This window comes from Anomaloglossus baeobatrachus, chromosome 4 (genome assembly GCF_048569485.1).
Source record: "Anomaloglossus baeobatrachus isolate aAnoBae1 chromosome 4, aAnoBae1.hap1, whole genome shotgun sequence".
NCBI lineage: Eukaryota > Metazoa > Chordata > Amphibia > Anura > Aromobatidae > Anomaloglossus > Anomaloglossus baeobatrachus.
The window spans coordinates 597,520,916-597,534,039 of NC_134356.1; the positions used below are offsets into that span (position 1 = coordinate 597,520,916).

At 46.7% G+C, this 13,124-nt stretch overlaps 1 protein-coding gene across 1 annotated transcript in view; it reads right to left on the reverse strand.

Moving 5' to 3' along the window:
- The window catches only part of ANTXR1 (ANTXR cell adhesion molecule 1), a 336,918-nt gene that overhangs the window by 232,876 nt on the left and 90,918 nt on the right, over nucleotides 1-13,124 (reverse strand). Inside the window, exons 5-8 of the mRNA XM_075346171.1 lie at nucleotides 12,484-12,517; nucleotides 9,925-10,004; nucleotides 7,970-8,038; nucleotides 714-794 (exon numbers count right to left, since the gene is read on the reverse strand). Coding sequence (XP_075202286.1) covers nucleotides 714-794; nucleotides 7,970-8,038; nucleotides 9,925-10,004; nucleotides 12,484-12,517 — 264 coding nt within the window. The remainder of the gene's footprint in view (nucleotides 1-713; nucleotides 795-7,969; nucleotides 8,039-9,924; nucleotides 10,005-12,483; nucleotides 12,518-13,124) is intronic.

Genomic DNA, 13,124 nt, shown 5'->3' on the forward strand with positions numbered 1-13,124 from the left:
TTCCACACTGACTAGAGTTTATTGCTGTGTTGGTCTGTGTGCTGTTGTGTCCAAATCCTGCCGGTGATTATATTGCGCGATGCTTGGAGTTGATGTGGAATTCACTTGTCATCTTATTGTTTCCTCTTTACCCATTATTGTCTTATACCACTGTATGAGCGTCCTGTGAGATAGAGTTTTAGTTTCCCCTGGTTGTCTATCTCTGATGTTATCACATTCCTTTCCCGACCCTCGACTAGGAAGGGGTATAAGATCAGGGCTGGTCTAGAGCAGGATCAGGAAGGCGGCCCAGATATCCTCACCTTTAGAGGTAACTTTGAGTTAAGGGATAGCGCTGGTCCCCTGCTCTCCCTGTTCATCATGACATATTGCTGGCCTATCCTAAGGATAAGTCATCAATATAATAGTAGTGAGCTGACAGAATTTACGGAGTCACTGTCTGGCCTCTGTCCTGGCAGAATTACTCTTTTTTGGCATGAAAACAGGGCTATGCCAGGGTTCCCATCAGAGTCTTGTTTTTAGTATTTTGACAGATAACCTTACAAAGTGGTCGACATAGAGCCTTGCATAAGTATAGACCAAGCCTTTGTCATAACTATGCATAAGATGTAATAGAATAACGTGGCTACAAGCGTAGAACCGACTATTCTTGTATAAGGATGACGTTATTCTAATTGTTTTCTAATGTAGAGATTATAGTTGGAATTACTCACTTTGCCTATAATATTATGGAGAGCCTCAAATCCTCCATTTACCGGGAAGACGTGGTCCTTGCTGTCAGCTATCCGAGCCAGCTATGTACACAAGAGGAAAAAAGAAGTTAATGATGTAACCAATAAGGAATCACATTACAGCACATTGTAGACTGGACAAATACCAGGAACAATTTTAACCTTTGTCATAGATTGTATTGATAAAGTCATAATATTCTTTATCATCCATTTATTGAAAAAAAAAGTGTTTTTAAGTCCTCAAATTGGAGAATTTAAAGGGATAGTTAGCCTAAACAAGGTAGTACCTATCCATTGTGTAGCTGATAACTGTTAGACGATTGTGGGTCTCAGCACTTGGACCTCCAGGACTACCACTAGACCATGACCTGGAGGAAATTAATGGAGCAACAGGTTACACATGCCCCATGCCACTTCACCCAAGTCTATGACACTGAATATTCCTGAAGAGAACCATGTGCTGTGTTCTGTTCTCAACTGTTTTGTCAGTGTCATTGACTTGAATGGAGCAGTATGGCCCATGCTTCACCTGCTGGTCCTATCAACTCCAGGCTTCAGTCTAATGACCAGAGTATATTAAGGGGCACAAGTTGTTGTGATCAGTGGGGGCCAGTTGTAGGTTCCATACTAATGTAACATTTTTCACCTATCTGGACTGGAACACTATATTTGAAAGGATATAACTTTTGAGAAAAGCACAAAAAATGATAGATGATGAAATTTAAGTCTTTTTTCAAATACAGTACATATCATTGGCAAATTGGACATTTTTCAGGGCTGAAAACTGTTTCCCAACATACTATTACAAGACACTTGGACATTCATATTGTTTGGCTGCATCTTGATGTTTCTTGTGTTGGGTGTACAGCCCCTTTAGGAAATGTTAATGTATTATGTTTAAACTGCACTTACGATGTGTGTGATTGTGAGAATGCATGGAGGCGCCAATGAATGCTTGGTCAGCACACAGTGCTGGGATGACTAGAAGACTTTTTGTAGTGTTGCTCTTTATGGGCGAGGTAAGTGTTGCCTGGATGCATGGGTGTGTGCAAGGGGTTAATGGTGCTGATTGGGGAGCTTTATGAGACGGAATAGTTTGAGTGTAGGGTTAAGGATTAGGAAGGATTCAACCGGTATAAAGGCCCCATTTTTCCGCCACCCAACATCAGTCATAAATGGCATGTGTACAAGTTAGAGCTTACCATGCCTGATATAGCCTTTGATAGAGTAAAAGTGGGAGATGTTCACACTGGTCTATTGGTGTGCTATGCCAGGTTTATAGGGGGCTATTTGACTCTGCAAAAAGTCCAACCAGCCCATGGAAATGGAGTAAGACTTATCTTCCGAGGTTGAGAGTGGTGTGAGATGGGGTGAGGGAAACTCAGAGGAGTATCTAGAGAGGGCAGTGAATGTAGAAGACAGAGAAGGGGAGATCAGCTACAGAGTGGAACCTGTGACCACCATGCGAGCGAATATGTTGAGTCACTCTAATCCAATGAGATGAGGAAAGCTACGCTCTTGAAGGCTGGAAGCTAGCAGGAGTGAAGGACCTAAATGTGATAAAACTGAGAGAGGGACCGCTAGGCCTCTACCCTGGGGAGATTTATGGTGGGCAGGGGAAAACACAGAACTGAGACAGAAAATCTGAAGGACTTATGCCGGCGTCAAACGGTACGATATATCGGGCGATATGTCGTCGGGGTCACGTCGTTAGTGACGCACATCCGGCATCGTTTGACATATCGTACCGTGTGACACCGCCGAACTACTGTGAACGAGCAAAAATACTCACCTTATCGTTGCTCGTTGACATGTCGTTCATTTTCAAAATCGGTCCTCCTTCTGCGCGCCGGTGGTTCATCGTTCCCGAGGCAGCACACATCGCTCCATGTGACACCCCGGGAACAACGAACACAGCTTACCTGCATCCCGCCGGCAATGCGGAAGGAAGGAGGTGGGCAGGATGTTACATCCTGCTCTTCTCCGCCCCTCCGCTTCTATTGGCCGGCCGCTGTGTGACGTCGCTGTGACGCCGAACGACCCTCCCCCTTCAGGAAGAGGATGTTCGCCGCCCACAGCGATGTCGTCAGGGAGGTAAGTATGTGTGATGGGGGTTAACGACTTTGTGCGACACGGGCAACTAATTGCCCGTGACGCACAAACGACGGAGGCGGGTACGATCGCTCGTGCGATCGCATGATAGATCGTACCATGTGACACCAGCCTTAGAAGTTCGGTAACCCTTAAAACCTACCCAAACAGTCTGGCCTGTACTGTTGTTGAGGCCCACATCACTATATGGATCACCCCTTACAAAGTCTATTTTCAAAGCAGAGAACAATATAAGTGCAAATTTTGCCTACTAGCGAGCCAAACTAGCAGAAGAATACTTTCAATTCCCATAACTAGGCCTGCTGTCAGGATAGGATTTATAGGCAGAATACAGACACAAAAATCTACGCTTCCCTGAAAGGACCCTACTAAGCAATTTCTCATATTTCTGCCATCTGAACCTCCTTGAGCGTGACACTAGACACATTCGAATTCAAACTTTTGAGTGAAACTCAAGTTCTGTTATTCTGTGTGCAATTTGCAGATGATATTGATGATGGCATTATTAAAGAGGATTTCCAAGATCAGAACATTTATGGCCTATTACACGGGTACGTGAAATTTAATATACATCACTTCACGTAGTTGGGTGCATAAGGAGGATTCACTGCTAGGAAAAGCCATCAAAGTTATATCTGACTTTTGGAAGCCTCTTTAATATTTACACCACTCTACATGTTGCCTACTTTTTTGTAGCTGTGTTGCAGCATTTCTCCATATACTCCGATAGGACAACAATACCTCACCCAGCATTGTGTCACGCTCCCGGTGTCCCAGCAGCCCTCCTTACCCACTGAGCCGGTTCCTGCATTGCACCACCGCTCCATACCCACTGATCCAGTCGTACCTGCATTGCACCACCGCTCTGTACCCACTGATCCAGTCGCACCTGCATCGCACCACCGCTCCGTACCCACTGATCCGGCCTCACCGTCATTGCACTGCTCCTTACCCACTGATCCACTCCACGTGTCCACCGGTCATGGCTGCCGCTCCCGCTCGTGCTCTCCTGTGTCCTGCTCCTGGTCTCATGAGACTGACTCTGAGTATTAGCCTCATGCCTCTGTATAGGACCAGGCCGCGCCCACTCTCCTGGTTTTATGGACCCAGCACACTTGAAGCAGGAAGTGACCTACGGCTGTGCTGGGTATATAAGACTGGCCCTTCCATAGGGGCGTTGCCTGATCAACGTGTCTGGAAGCTTTGTCTTTTGAGCTAGGTGCTCAGGCCACCTGGTGCCGTGTCCTGTAGACTTCTTGTCTTTGCTCCCTGGTACCTGTGCCTGTTTCCTTACCGTCCTGAAGAACTCTGTGACTCTGCTGACCTGGTTATACCTGTCCCTGCCACGCCAGTGCTCCGGCTGCCGTGTACCCTGCCCCCCGGTGGGATACTCGGTCCAGTGGATCCACCTCCTGGGCCCATCCGTCCTCCCGGTCCTGACAGTTTGATCAGGCCATGGATCCCGCTGGAGCACAAACATCTGAGCTGGCCGAACTACGCCAGGAACTGGTGCAACAGCGTGACACCTTACACCGGATGCTGAAATTCCTGGCGTCCATGGACCACCGGTTATATACACTGCAGACCTCTGCCTCGTCTGAGTCCACGCAGCAACCAGTCTCCGGCTCCGAACCAGTTTCCGCCACGGCCTCGCAACTTCGCCTCGCTGCTCCGCCTCGCTATGCAGGGGATCCCAAGTCCTGCCGCGGCTTCTTGAATCAGTGCTCCCTGCATTTCAAGTTGCTTCCTCATTTGTTTGTCTCAGACCAGGCTAAAGTGGCGTTCCTGATGTCACACTTGGAAGGCGAAGCTCTAGCCTGGATTAACCCCCTGTGGGAGAATGAGGATCCAATGACCACTAACATCCGGGAATTCTTGCACGCCTTCCGAAGTACATTCGATGAACCCGGACGTACCACCACAGTGACCTCTTCGCTCCTCCGGCTACGCCAAGGGACCCTGACCGTCGGCCAATACGCCATCCAGTTCCGCACGCTCGCCTCTGAGCTGGGCTGGAACAATGAGGCCTTGACGGCGGCCTTTTGGGAAGGACTCTCTGGCCGCGTCAAAGACGAGCTTGCTGGCCGTGACGTTCCACGCACCTTGGACGCTTTAATATCCTTAGCCACCCGAATTGACCTCCGTTTCCAGGAGCGAACCAAAGAGGTATTCCGGGAGAAGCGACCACCCCGTCACGCCTTGTCCCCGCAGAGGCCTATCGCTCCTTTGCCCCTGCCTTCCTGTGACATGTTTCCGGAACCCATGCAAATTGACCGACTGAACCAAGCCAAGCAACGCCGTGCAGAACGGCTCGCCCTGGGCCTGTGCTTCTATTGTGGAGACGGGTCACACATGCTTCGGACATGCCCTGAGAAACCTGGTAGACCCCAGGCCCAAGGGATGGTGGGAACCGCTACCCTTGGCACCGGAATCCCCTCCGTTCCACTTACACAGACTGTCCAGGTGACGACGAAGAAGACCAGGTTCACAGCAGAGGCCCACATCGATTCTGGGGCAGCGGCTAATTTCATACACCAGTCTGCAGTGGACCGATACCAGGTACCTGTGATCCCGCTTGCCAAGCCCCTCTGGTTCGCCTCCGTGGACGGCAAACTGCTATACGAACCTGTCCGATATACCACTGAACCAGTGAGACTCCAGGTTGGCACTTTGCACACTGAGACCATCACCTTCTATGTGATCCCGAGGATGGCTCCTGAGCTCCTGTTGGGCCTACCCTGGCTTCAACTCCATGACCCTGCCATTAGTTGGCACTCTGGCGCTATTACTCGCTGGGGGTCCTGGTGTCATGACCACTGCCTACAGCCCGTTCCTCGGCCCCTGTCACCTGAACCTGCTATTCCGCCGGAAGAAGAGGCGACGACGCAGTCCAGCGGTGTACCACAGCTCCTGGCACTTGTGCCTGTGGTGCCACCGGACCCAGAAGCAGAGTCGACGCAGCCCAGCGTCGTGCCACCATCCCTGGCACTTGAGACTTTGATGCCCCCTGCTACTGAGGATGACACACTATCCTGTACCCGGTCCGAGACGCCTGAACCGGTCGCCCACGACTCCAGTCCTGCTTCTGACTGTCTTCCCCTATCCGTTGCCTCCGTTGCCGCTGACTTGGGTTCTCCGATACGGGACATAGTGGCCATGAAAACGGTCCGGGGTAGGCAGTCCTTCCTGGTCGATTGGGTGGATTGCGGTCCCGAGGCTCGGTCCTGGTTGTCCCGGAAGTACGTTGCTGCCCCTCTTCGGCGCGCCTACATGTCCCGGCCGCGGGGAGGGGGGCTTCAAGGGGGGGGGTACTGTCACGCTCCCGGTGTCCCAGCAGCCCTCCTTACCCACTGAGCCGGTTCCTGCATTGCACCACCGCTCCATACCCACTGATCCAGTCGTACCTGCATTGCACCACCGCTCTGTACCCACTGATCCAGTCGCACCTGCATCGCACCACCGCTCCGTACCCACTGATCCGGCCTCACCGTCATTGCACTGCTCCTTACCCACTGATCCACTCCACGTGTCCACCGGTCATGGCTGCCGCTCCCGCTCGTGCTCTCCTGTGTCCTGCTCCTGGTCTCATGAGACTGACTCTGAGTATTAGCCTCATGCCTCTGTATAGGACCAGGCCGCGCCCACTCTCCTGGTTTTATGGACCCAGCACACTTGAAGCAGGAAGTGACCTACGGCTGTGCTGGGTATATAAGACTGGCCCTTCCATAGGGGCGTTGCCTGATCAACGTGTCTGGAAGCTTTGTCTTTTGAGCTAGGTGCTCAGGCCACCTGGTGCCGTGTCCTGTAGACTTCTTGTCTTTGCTCCCTGGTACCTGTGCCTGTTTCCTTACCGTCCTGAAGAACTCTGTGACTCTGCTGACCTGGTTATACCTGTCCCTGCCACGCCAGTGCTCCGGCTGCCGTGTACCCTGCCCCCCGGTGGGATACTCGGTCCAGTGGATCCACCTCCTGGGCCCATCCGTCCTCCCGGTCCTGACACATTGACACTGCTGACCAGATAAGGTGCAGAGAGTGATGTAACATTAAAGAAGCTGCAGTAGATCCATGAATGCAGAGGCCCTGTCAAACAGCAATAGAGTGGTACCTCCACCTATCCTAATAAATAATTCATCAATATTACCATCATGAGAAAATGGGAATATTCTTTTAATACAATCCAGATAATTATTGAGGTGCCAGCAGTCAGATCCCAACTGATTAGTAAGTGACGGCATATTTTAGACATATTCTATCATCTATGGGCATTTTATTTTAGGATTGGGAGAAGATGGGCACATTACTACAGGATGGGATCGTTACTACAAGAAGGGGACAAGGATGGGTACATTACTACAAGAAGGGGAACAGAATGGGGCACATTACTAAAAGATGTTGTCCAGAATTACTACGAGTATATGGTGTTAATTGTAAAACAATAATGCTTACAAGAATGGGATAAAACAAAAAAAGGTAAACAAAAAAAAAATATAAATCCTGAAAAATTTTTTTTACCAAATTTGTTTCATATTTAAACCAACAAAGTGCACATTTGTTACAGTAAATGAACAAAAAATGTTCAAAAACAGTGATCCAATGGTCTATAGGAAAAAAAAAATATGGTGCCAATAAAAATGTCACTGTGTTCTGAAAAGAATGCGGATCCCCCAATTTTTTTTTATGGGAGGCCCTTATACCCAGCCGACTTTGAGACCCCGGATGTAGACATACCATGACATTAGATTATCTTGACACTGAGCTCCCGTAGATAAAAGTTGTACAAGTCAAATGCATGAAAGTGAAATCACAGCCTTGCAGGTGGCACATATGGCATGTAACGGCACATAATGGCACATAACGGCACATAATGGCACATAACAGCAGGCCATTACATATCTCCCATCAGCGCAGCCTGCAATACATCATCTGCTGTGTGTAATATAATACTGTATATCTAAACATAAACTGCTATTATTTTGTGCATTTATGTGAAGCGCTGTGTCATATTCTTGGGCTGCGGCCAGGCATAGGTGGCGTCAGGAGAAAATAGCTGCAGGGCATGAACTTAACTAAAAACAGAAAGACTATTTTCTCCTACAGCTTCAGAGCAGATTGTACAAACACAATACCTGTGTCTCATTGAAGTCTTTTACCCCCACACAATACACCTGGGCTCCCAAATCACGGGATCTGTTTGCCTAAAAGATCAAAATAATTAATGATTAAAATAAATAAATGATTACAGTGACGCTGAATCTATGACTAAAGCGGGCTTTACACACTACGACATCGCTCAAGTGATCTCGTTGGGGTCACGGAATTTGTGACGCACATCCGGTCGCTTTAGCGATGCCGTTGCGTGTGACACCTATGAGCGATTTTGCATCGTCGCAAAAACGTGCAAAAATCGCTCATCGGTGACATGGGGCTCCATTCTCAAATATCGTTACTGCAGCAGTAACAAAGTTGTTCCTCGTTCCTGCGGCCGCACACATCGCTCCGTGTGACACCGCAGGAACGAGGAAGCTCTCCTTACCTGCCTCCTGGCCACAATGCGAAAGGAAGGAGGTGGGCGGGATGTTCGTCCTGCTCATCTCCGCCCCTCCGCTTCTATTGGGCGGCGGTTCAGTGACGCTGCTGTGACGTCGCTGTGACGCTGAACGAACCGCCCCCTTAGAAAGGAGGCGGATCGCCGGTCACAGCAACGTCGCAGAGAAGGTAAGTCCATGTGATGGGTCCGGGTGATGTTGTGCAGCACGGGCAGCAATTTGCCCGTGTTGCACAACCGATGGGGGCGGGTACGCACGCTGGCGATATCGGTACCAATATCGCAGTGTGTAAAGTAGCCTTAACACATTTTGCGCATATTTTATCTTATGCTACAAAGAAACCATAGGAAGGTGAACTGAGTAATGTAGAAATGATACTAATGTTAAGGGTGCTTTACACGCTGCGACATCGCTAGCGATTGCTAGCGATGTTGCGAGCGATAGCACCCGCCCCCGTCGTACCTGCGACATGTGGTGATCGCTGCCGTAGCGAACAAAATCGCTACGGCTGCGTCACACGCACATACCTGTTCAGCGACGACGCTGTTGCTGCCGAACAATCCCTCCTTCACGGGGGAGGTGCGTTCGGCGTCACAGCGACGTTACATCGGCGTCACAAAATGGCCGTCCAATAGAAGAGGAGGGGAGGAGATGAGCGGCTGGAACATGCTGCCCACCTCCTTCCTTCCTTCTCTTCTGGTGGACGCAGGTAAGGAGATGTTCGTTTTTCCTGCAGTGTCATAAACAGCGATGTGTGCTGCCGCAGGAACAGCGAACAATCAGCGCCATGCACCACCAACGATATTATGAAAAGGAGCGACGTGTCAACGATCAACGATTTTTGCCGTTTTTGCGATCGTTGATCGTCGCTCCTAGCTGTCACACGCTGCGATATCGCTAACGACGCCGGATGTGCGTCACAAACACCGTGACCCCGACGATATATCGTTAGCGATGTCGCAGCGTGTAAAGCACGCTTTAAAGGGAAACTGTCAGCAGGTTTTTGCTACCTCATCTGAGAGCAGCATGATGTAGGCAAAGAGACCCTGAATCCAATGATGTATCACTTAGATTACTGGGTGTAATAGTCGTGACACAATAATAGTCTTTAGATTTAGCAATGCAGCAGAGCTGAGAAAGCTGCCAAAGCCCACACCAGGCTCTATATGTACAATGTCTATAGACAGTGAGCAGCTAATCACAGCAGGAAGCATATCTGCCCAACTTGTTGACCTCTAGTTGACCTGGTCCAGCAGTTTTAATCTTCTGAAGCTAAGACAAACATTGAAGGTAACATATATATTGCACATCTATAATCTAGCTAATTTTTTTTCTTTCTATCTTATTGTCATCTTTTTTGGTTGGAAAAAGATGAACACAGCTTGTTCTAAAGAGTTTTAAGGTTGGCATACATAATGTCTTAAACAATGAATTAATTTTGTAATACTCCATGTTTCTGCACAGTATAATTTGCATTTGAATTTTGAGGAATTTTGCAATGACAAGTTTTAGTCGTGTTGCAGACTATTCTGTACCTCTCGTTCTGCGTAATAGAAGAGGTCTTCATGGAGCTCCCCATCCGTGAGTGCAATGATAACACTTGCTGTCCTGTAACCTGCACAGATAGAAACAGAAAAAAATGCTTTTGTGCCTGCAATCTAAAGGCCCTTGAAGAGACTATGTGGTCTAAAATGACAAGTCTGCAGTCCCTCTATGTGTCACTCTGTGACTGCAGACTTGTGAATCCTCACATTACTTAAGGGTACTTTACACACTGCGTCATCGCTAGCGATCTCGTTAGCGATGTGAAATTCTAGATCGCAAGTGCGATCTTTCGAGATCGCACATGCGTAAAATGACCTATGTGCGCTCTCAAATGATCGCACTTGCGATCTAGAATTTCACATTGCTAATGAGATCGCTAGCGATGTCGCAGTGTGTAAAGTACCCTTTACACTGTGCACTGTAAGGATTTTCCGGTGTCAGAGCCGGTAATGGCGGTCACGTGGCCATGAATATGTGATATACAGTTGAAACCAGAAGTTTCCATCCACTATCTAAAAAGACACATCTGCATGATTTTCTCACTATCTGACATGAAATCAGAATAAACCTTTCTGTTTTAGGTCAATTTGGAAACCAAATTATTTATATTTGCCTAATGCAAGAAAAATACACTAAGGGGCACTTTGCACACTACGACATCGCAAGCTGATGCTTGCGATGCCGAGCGCGATAGTCCCCGCCCCCGTCGCAGCTGCGATATGTTGTGATTGCTGCCGTAGCGAACATTATCGCTACGCCAGCTTCACATGCACTCACCTGCCCTGCGACGTTGCTCTGACCGGTGACCCGCCTCCTTATTAAGGGGGCGGGTCGTGTGGCGTCATAGCGACGTCACACGGCAGGCAGCCAATAGAAGCGGAGGGGCGGAGATGAGCGGGACGTAAACATCCCGCCCACCTCCTTCCTTCCGCATAGCAGGTAGGAGATGTTCCTCGCTCCTGCGGCTTCATACACAGCGATGTGTGCTGCCGCAGGAACGAGGAACAACATCGTAACATCGGTCATTTCCAAATTATGGAAATGACAGACGCTACACCGATGATACGATTACGACGATTTTGCGCTCGTTAATCGCAGGGCTGTGGAGTCGGAGTCGGAGACGCGGAGTCGGAGTCAGAGTCGAAGCTCATTTTGGTGGAGTCGGAGTCGGTATAAAATGCACCGACTCCGACTCCTAAAATATATAATAAATTGGGGACAGTAGTGCAATGCAGAATGTGCTGAATATTTTACTAAATAATAACATTTAGTATAATGCTTATATTTAAGTGAAAAATGTATTGTAGTACAATGTGAACATCAGACATTTAATTATTTTTATGATACAATAATCAAGACATTTAGATAGAACATAACATATATTTATTGGAATACAACTTTAGAACACAAAAAACTAATAAATTGTAAATATGTAATACAATATGTAATATATATATATATATATATATATATATATATATATATATATAAATATATATACACATACACACACACAAGATATATATGTAATCTACTGTATATTACATAGTGTATTACATATTTACAATTTATTAGTTTTTTGGGTTCTAAAGTATTCCAATAAATATATTTTATGTTATATCCAAATATCTTGATTATTGTATCATAAAAATAATTAAATGTCTGATTTTCACATACACATGTTCATGTATTACAATAAATTTTTCACCTAACTATAAGCAATATATGTAGGAGTTGGAGTCGGAGTCGGTGCAAGAGAAATTGAGGAGTCGGAGTCGGAGTCGAAGCTTTGGTTTACCGACTCCACAGCCCTGGTCAATCGTATCAAAAAGGCTTTACACACTACGATATCGCCTGCGACGCCGGATGTGCATCACTTTCAATTTGACCCCACCGACATCGCACCTGCGATGTCATAGTGTGCAAAGTGCCCCTAAGAGTACTATGCCTTTAAACAACATAGGACAGCTCATATGATGAAGACATGTCTTTGGAAGCTTCTGATAGGTTTATTGACAACATCTGAGTTAATTAGAGACACAGCTGTGGATGTATTTTAATGCACACCTGAAACACACTGCTTCTTTGTGTAGCATCATGGGAAAGTCAAAAGAAATCAGCCAAGATCTCAGGAAGAGAATTGTGTCTTATTAGATAGTGTATGTAAACTTCTGGTTTCAACTATACATACTCCTGGTCAAAATCCAACTAAATGGAAGCAAAACCTCGCTCAATGCATGAGATAAGAAGCACAGCATGCTGTATGACGGCGAGCACCCATTCACGTCCGATTTCCGTAGACCCGTAGAATAGAGAAGATGGGGGATTTTTGTTCTCTTTCTTCTCCTGACAGTGTGCTCCGATACGCTCATGCGAGATCAGAGTTTGGTCAGAGAATCTTTAGTATAATTGTCCCGCTTCTATCGCATGAGAGAATCTACGGATCTACGGCCGTTTGACTGCACCTTATAAGTGAGGCTGAAATATAAAAGCCTCTTCAATAATTCTATACAATTAATTAAATGCATAAGAAAATGGCAATCTCATACCTTTGTAACTCTCATGATAAATCTGCTCACTTGCCTGCATAAATAAAAAAAATAAATTAACCCGCAGAAAAACAAAAATAAACTAGATGACAGAACGACATGTTTCCATTGTAATTTTTGGGGCAGTTCATGTGTTCGTGCTTTTTGGCAAGTGTTCATAAACCAAATGATTTTTTGGGAGCTTTTTAAGAGCATTGAGAAGGTACCGGATCCTTTTTTTTTTATAGATTGGCAACTTTTAGACAAAGGAGCACATAGCACAGACATTGTAAGAAGGGGTATGAAATGGTTTGGAAGTGTGAGACTACTAATGATTCAAATTTTGGAGGCGGACTTATTTAAAAGTGAATCTCAATAAGTTAGAATATCATCAAAAAGTTAATTTATTTCAGTAATTCAATACAAAAAGGGAAACACAAATATTATATAGAGTCATTACACACAGAGGGATCTATTCCTAAATATTATATAGAGTCATTACACACAGAGTGATCTATTTCAAGTGTTTATTTCTGTTAATGTTGATGATTATGGCTTACAGCCAATGAAAGTCAACTCAAAAGTAATTATCTCAGAAAATTAAAATAATTACCACAAAACACCTGCAAAGGCTTCCTTTGTGTTTAAAATGGTTCCTTAGT